Source organism: Limulus polyphemus, unplaced genomic scaffold (assembly GCF_000517525.1).
Source record: "Limulus polyphemus unplaced genomic scaffold, Limulus_polyphemus-2.1.2 Scaffold9854, whole genome shotgun sequence".
Lineage (NCBI taxonomy): Eukaryota > Metazoa > Arthropoda > Merostomata > Xiphosura > Limulidae > Limulus > Limulus polyphemus.
Window position 1 is genome coordinate 5,198 of NW_013675464.1, and position 7,132 is coordinate 12,329.

The window sequence follows — 7,132 nt, forward strand, 5'->3', positions numbered from 1 at the left end:
TACTGGACATAACTAAAATCACAGAACTGTTCTACACTAATAGTAATATTCACACTGGTCATAACTAAAATCACAGAACTGTTCTACACTAATAGTAATATTCACACTGGCCATAACTAAAATCACAGAACTGTTCTACACTAATAGTAATATTCATATTGGTCATAACTAAAATCACAGAACTGTTCTACACTAATAGTGATATTCACACTGGACATAACTAAAATAACAGAACTGTTCTACACTAATAGTGAATATTCACACTGGACATAACTAAAATCACAGGACTATTCTACACTAATAGTAATATTCACACTGGACATAACTAAAATCACAGGACTATTATACACTAATAGTGATATTCACACTGGACATAACTAAAATCACAGAACTGTTCTACACTAATAATAATATTCATATTGGTCATAGCTAAAAATCACATTATCATTCTAATTACACAAAGCCCAAAAGTGAGCATCTTAAAATTTAGATCAAGTAGTAAGATAATGAATGCTTTAGGATAAAAACTGGTATGAGATAATAATATTAGTCACAGTGATTACATATGAGTGAACCTCTTACCTCTTGTTCTCTATAAAACTGGTATGAAACCAGAAGTAGAATGGACAGTTTTCATAACCTCTGGGAACACTTTTCTGTAAATAGTTTACATATAATGTATTTCTATATCACTGATAGTTTGTTTTTAGAGATTTGAAAATCTATTCTGCCTTTCCAATAAACTAAAAATTGAACTAATACAAACAATTAAAATATGTAAAGTTAGTCAGGAAACAAAAGATACATGTAATGCAAAGTATTCAGTATGGATAGTCAGGTTTTATGAACAAACATAATGTGTTCAATCAAATGAAGTAGAAGAGTCACTTTCACATGGCACCAAGTGATCCTTACATTATCTCACATGATATAAATCTTCTCAACAATGAATAGTGTTAGAAAGATGGGACAAAGAAGACCTGAACAAGAAGGGAAGATCTGGTAATGAATAAAGATGATTGGAAGAGGGCAATACACTGCAGGACGATAACTCCTGCTAAAAGGAAAACCTGAAGAAGTATAATGTGACTAAAAGCAACCACCAGGAACATGCAACTAAATTACACAAGAGAAACAGAAAATTGAAAACAAGTTGTAATTATTGAACATACATTATTTCTTTGTAGCTATATAGCATTCATAGTATGTTAAACAAAGGAACTTTTACTTAATAGCAGTTAGGTATGTTAACTAATTTTACATACAGATGCAAGATTTTGATAAAAATCTTCAAATGAGTTGTAGAAAAATGTATCTTTCTGAAAAAAAAGTAATTAAATAACACCCTATTCAATTTAGATAGATTCAATTCAAATCTAGGTTTCTGTCAATTATCAACATCATGTTAACAGTGAAGATTTTTAACTATAAAATTAAATTGAGCATTCATAAGTTTTATCAGTTTAGGTTATAAAGCCAAGACTTACTTGCAAAAATTCAGATGGAATAATAATTTATCAGAAGAAACTTTGATTATATTAAATCAATCTAACAGTTATTTCCTTCTCAAAACACCAGTAAAAATTAGTTATAACTACCTTAAGTCCTGGGCACGTTCGTGAAAGTTAGACTTACCGTAGTGCACTGAAATCGGAGCTTCACATCACCACTTAGATCTGGACAGTTAAGTAAAGTTACAAGTAAGACATCTGGTTCACTCTGGTATTCTACCTGGTAAAGTTAAAACTTGGTTTGAATGCAGGTCAGTTATAAAAAACAACAAATAGTATTCTCAAAATATTCTCTCTCTCTCTCTCTCTCTTACAAAAACATATTCAAGAACTTTGCAGGAAATTACGTAGGAATTGTAACTATTGAGTTAATCCACAGGTTTTCATTTCCTACCTGCTAACTTTTCTCATATGTTTAGAATAACCTTACTTGAATGATCTTGACAGACAATTACACTATTACTGTTGTAAAAATCTTTGTTTACCTGACAATTCTTGCAATCTCCAAAATTACAATCAAACACTTTGTTTCGTTCAAGAAATATTTCACAGGAAAAGTCACTTCCATTGCTTTTACCAACACCTGTAAATAAAGATATTACTTCAGGTTATTGCATTTACAGACTCCTGTAAATGAGGTATAACTTCAGACCACTGAATTTATAGACACCTGCAAACAGGATATTACTTCAGACCACTGCATTTACAGACACCTGCAAACAGGATATTACTTCAGACCACTGCATTTATAGACATCTGCAAATAAGATATAACTTCAGACCATTGCATTTATAGATACCTGCAAATAAGATATAACTTCAGACCACTGCATTTACAGACACCTGCAAACAGGATATTACTTCAGACCACTGCATTTATAGACACCTGCAAATAAGATATAACTTCAGACCACTGCATTTACAGACACCTACAAACAGGATATTACTTCAGACCACTGAATTTGCATTTACAGACACCTGCAAACAGGATATCACTTCAGACCACTGCATTTACAGACACCTGCAAACAGGATATCACTTCAGACCACTGCATTAACAGACACCTGCAAACATGATATCACTTCAGACCACTGCATTTACAGACACCTGCAAACAGGATATTACTTCAGACCACTAATTTACAGACACCTGCAAACAGGATATTACTTCAGACCACTGAATTTACAGCCACCTGCAAACAGGATATTACTTCATACCACTGAATTTACAGATACCTGCAAACAGGATATTACTTCAGACCACTGAATTTACAGATACCTGCAAACAGGATGTTACTTCAGTCCACTGAATTTACAGACACCTGCAAACAGGATATTACTTCAGACCACTGAATTTACAGCCACCTGCAAACAGGATATTACTTCATACCACTGAATTTACAGATACCTGCTAACAGGATATTACTTCATACCACTGAATTTACAGATACCTGCAAACAGGATGTTACTTCAGTCCACTGAATTTACAGATACCTGCAAACAGGATGTTACTTCAGTCCACTGAATTTATAGACACCTGCAAACAGGATATTACTTCAGACCACTGAATTTATTGACACCTGCAAACAGGATATTACTTAGACCAATGAATTTATTGACACCTGCAAATAAGATATTACTTCAGACCAATACATTTACAGAGTCCAGCATATAAGATACTCCCCTTCTGATTACTGTATTTGAAATCTCCTGCAGATGCTATTTCAAAATTTCATGTTTATCACAACCTAAAAGTAAAATACTATTTCACACCAATGGATTTATAGATTCATGATGTGAGAAAAACACGTGGGTTCAATAAGTTTTGATACAAAATGGTAAAAAACCCATAATGTAAGCAATTTTCAAAGGTGGACTTTTCTTCTTCTTCAGGAGCAAACTGGGATTCTCAGTCTGCCCCTGAAGAAGAAAGGTCCACCTTTTGAAAGCACTTGGATTACAATGGATTTATAGACATATGCATAACAAGTAACTTTTATTGAAATCTGTTAAATACTTTATGTGTAAGATAAAACACATTTCAAATAACTTGTGTTAAAAGGTAAGTAGTGCTGAATAGGAAATACAAAATTATCAACACTCCTAGAAAAGCAGTAAAGGAAACGTAATCAAGTTATAATCATCTGTTGGAAACAGTGTTTTTGCAATTAACTATAACTGGAATAAAAATGTATATTGATGAACATAAGTTATTATCACACCTAGGAAAGCAATATAGGAAAAATATGCCAAATTATAAAGGCTCCTATAAAAGTAGTGAAGGAAACACACAAAGTTATCATAATTCCTAGGAAAGCAGTAGAGTACTTAACCTCAAGTTAATAATATACATCCCTCAAGCACATTACCTCCAGTTATAACATACATTTCTGAAAAACATACCCTCAGGTTAGTAGCACATGTCCATTAAACATTCTTTGAAAACAACTAACACTCAAAAATTTACCTGCTAAAGCACAGATTTTGATCTGACGTATTTTCAAAGTTGGCACATCAGCTGGAGGTTCACCCTCAAGTTTTTCCTTAATCTGCTGAAAGTAGCCTACATAACGACTCTATAAAATCAAATTTGTAAACATTAGAAAGCAAGTACTAAAACTGAAATATGCTGCTAACATATGAATCAAACCACAGCACTGTCCAAGTCTGAAATCAGATACAAAATCTTTTAAATTGTAATGGTACACAAAACAAGCTAGTCATATTTAAAACCATATAACATATAGTTAAACCAAGAAAATTACACTGAAGTTCTAGTAATATTCTCACAGAACTCTTTAGGTCTTGTTTTAGAGTTTTATGTTTCTGTTTTTTTTCAACTAAAACTTACAATCTCACCAAAATATGTACCAAAGTTGTCTAGAAGGTATAACCAGATTACATGCTAGATTTGATAAACACCAGGTCTATAGTCATGTTCGAGTATTAGCCAGATGATACGTTAGGTTTGATTAACACTGGTGTATTTAGAAGCCATTATGCTAAATTATTTGCTAAGTTAAATTAACATTGGGCATAAAAGCTATGATACACTATTAGCCAAACTGCATGATAAATTTGATCAAAACAGCCTAGAATCCATACTGGACTACTGGCCAGACTAAATATTAGGGGATCTGTTAACACTAGGTCTAGAGGCATGGTACACTATTAACCAGATTGAACATGCTAGGTTTGATCAACACTGAACCTAGAGCCCTGGTGGACTACTAACCAGATTACATTTCACCTGATCTACACTAGGCTTAGAAGTATGATGGACTATTACCAAATTATGTTATGCTCAATTTACACTAAGCCTAAAAGGTGGACTTTTATCAGATTACATGCTAAGTTTGATCTACACTGAAACAAGAGTCCTGATGGTCAACTAGCCAGTTCACATGACTGACATGGACTACATTAGCCATAGACGATTAGCCAGATTATGAGCTAGGTTTCACCTATACTTCACCTATAACTCCTGACAAATTACTAGTCAGATTACATGATTGACTTGGTCTACACTTCACTTAGATGCTGTAAAAATCTTGGCCAATTTATGTAGAATATGGTGAGTATGCAAATGCTAAAGAAACTTTGCATGGCTGTTAATTTCTCATTTATTGCATTTTATTAACAATACATCTTTTTTAAACAAACTTACACAACTACAAGATGAAACTTAACCACTAACCCAAACTCCTTGGGTAAATCTCTACTTACTTGTCTTATTCAGCTTCTAGAATGTTTAAAAACTTATTTAGTAATCTGATACTTCAAGTTTAACGATATTTTCATTCAACAAACCTTCACTGTTTCACTCAGTTTTATGTTGATAATTACAACTTCTTAAGCTGTATGAATAAAAAATTCTATACTTGCTTTCTAAGAGGTACCCACTTAAGAACAATATGAAGTTTTGAAACAGTTATCTGTGGGATAAAGTTATATTTCTGAACAATGTTTCATCTCTAAGAGAGAGATATGTTGTACAACATTGTGTTATTTCTGATAGAGACAAATCATTGTACAGAAATAACTATTATCCCACAGATAATTGTTTTAAAACTTCAATAAATATATATATTCAATAATATATATACTCAGGTATAAATGTTCTAGGATAAATATCGTCTTTTAATCACTATAAATTCATTTCTAGCTTACTTTCTTTATTAGGAAAACTAAAGTTCACCGGCTTAAATGGATGGGCTATTACTAAGTATACTTGCGAAAATTACTTCTCGCTATGTGTAGGGAAAAAATATCTGTCAACTCCAGTGTATTGTATAGTGCCAACTCTGATTGTGTAGCAAAAGATTTTATTAAAACAAACCATTCAGCTTATGCCTAATAATGTATTATTCTTTTTTAATGATAGTTACACCAAGAGCTATCAGCTGGGTTCTGGTTGGGAAACAGTCACTCTGAGATATCAGCTCGGTTCTGGTTGGGAAACAGTCACTCTGAGATATCAGCTCGGTTCTGGTTGGGAAACAGTCACTAAGAGCTATCAGCTGGGTTCTGTTGGGAAACAGTTATTTAGTGCTACCAGCAGGGTTTTCTTGGGAAACAGTCACACAAGAAGTTATCAGATAGGTTGTGTTGGGAAACAGTCACTAAGAACTATCAGTGAGATTTTATTGGGATTAACAAGACTCATAAACGTAAAAGTAAAATGAGATATTTTATCACAAGTATTATACTGTAAAATCTTTAGATGACTAATGACCTAACTATTACTGGTGTAAAATCTTTAGATGACTAATGACCTAATTACTACTGGTGTAAAATCTTTAGATGACTAATGACCTAATTACTACTGGTGTAAAATCTTTAGATGACTAATGACCTAATTACAACTGGTATCCCCTTAGTATTTTATGTGTGATATCCCCCAATTGGTTTAGTTAGTTCCTTGAGAAATTTAACAGCCAAACATATAACATTGATCCAACATATGAATTACAACAGTAGTGAATAGTCTAAACAAACACTCTTCCAATTTGAGGTTTACCTTCCCCCCTCATAATTATACTTTTCTAGAATTAATTCTGAACTTCCTTATAACTTATTTGTGGCATAACAATTATTAATACAGAAAATTCCTAAAGCCAAACAATACATTTAAAGGACGACACCTATGAATAAATCTTGAAAGCATCTTTTCAAAAAATAATGAATCAATAGTCTTACTTACACATATAAGAGTGACAAAACTGCAATACAGTAGGTACTAAAGGTTAAGACTTACTTGGCTTGGTGTTTCAACACCTTGAAACTTAGATCCTACACTCAGGTCAGTCCTCCTGTTTCCAAAGTAATCCAGACTTGCCTATATATATAGAAGCAAAGATAAAATGATGCAATGCAATGTAAAGTGTGACATAAATTGAAAAATACAAAGTAAACTACAGGAGTAGATGAGCAAAATAACCAATTTGTAATAAACCTTATAGATGGACAGGTACGGATCATTTTATGTGTCAAAGGGCAAAACAACCAATTTGTAGTAAGCATCATTCTATGTGTCAAGGGGCAAAATAACCAATTTGTAGTAAGCATCATTCTATGTGTCAAGGGGCAAAATAACCAATTTGCAGTAAACCTCATGGATGGA

The 7,132-nt window shown here is 32.8% G+C and overlaps 1 protein-coding gene across 1 annotated transcript in view; it reads right to left on the minus strand.

Moving 5' to 3' along the window:
* The window catches only part of LOC106476121 (phosphatidylinositol 3,4,5-trisphosphate 3-phosphatase TPTE2-like), a 16,745-nt gene that overhangs the window by 2,278 nt on the left and 7,335 nt on the right, over positions 1-7,132 (minus strand). The window contains exons 5-9 of the mRNA XM_013936791.2: positions 6,767-6,847; positions 3,977-4,085; positions 1,997-2,094; positions 1,636-1,731; positions 583-656 (exon numbers count right to left, since the gene is read on the minus strand). Coding sequence (XP_013792245.2) covers positions 583-656; positions 1,636-1,731; positions 1,997-2,094; positions 3,977-4,085; positions 6,767-6,847 — 458 coding nt within the window. The remainder of the gene's footprint in view (positions 1-582; positions 657-1,635; positions 1,732-1,996; positions 2,095-3,976; positions 4,086-6,766; positions 6,848-7,132) is intronic.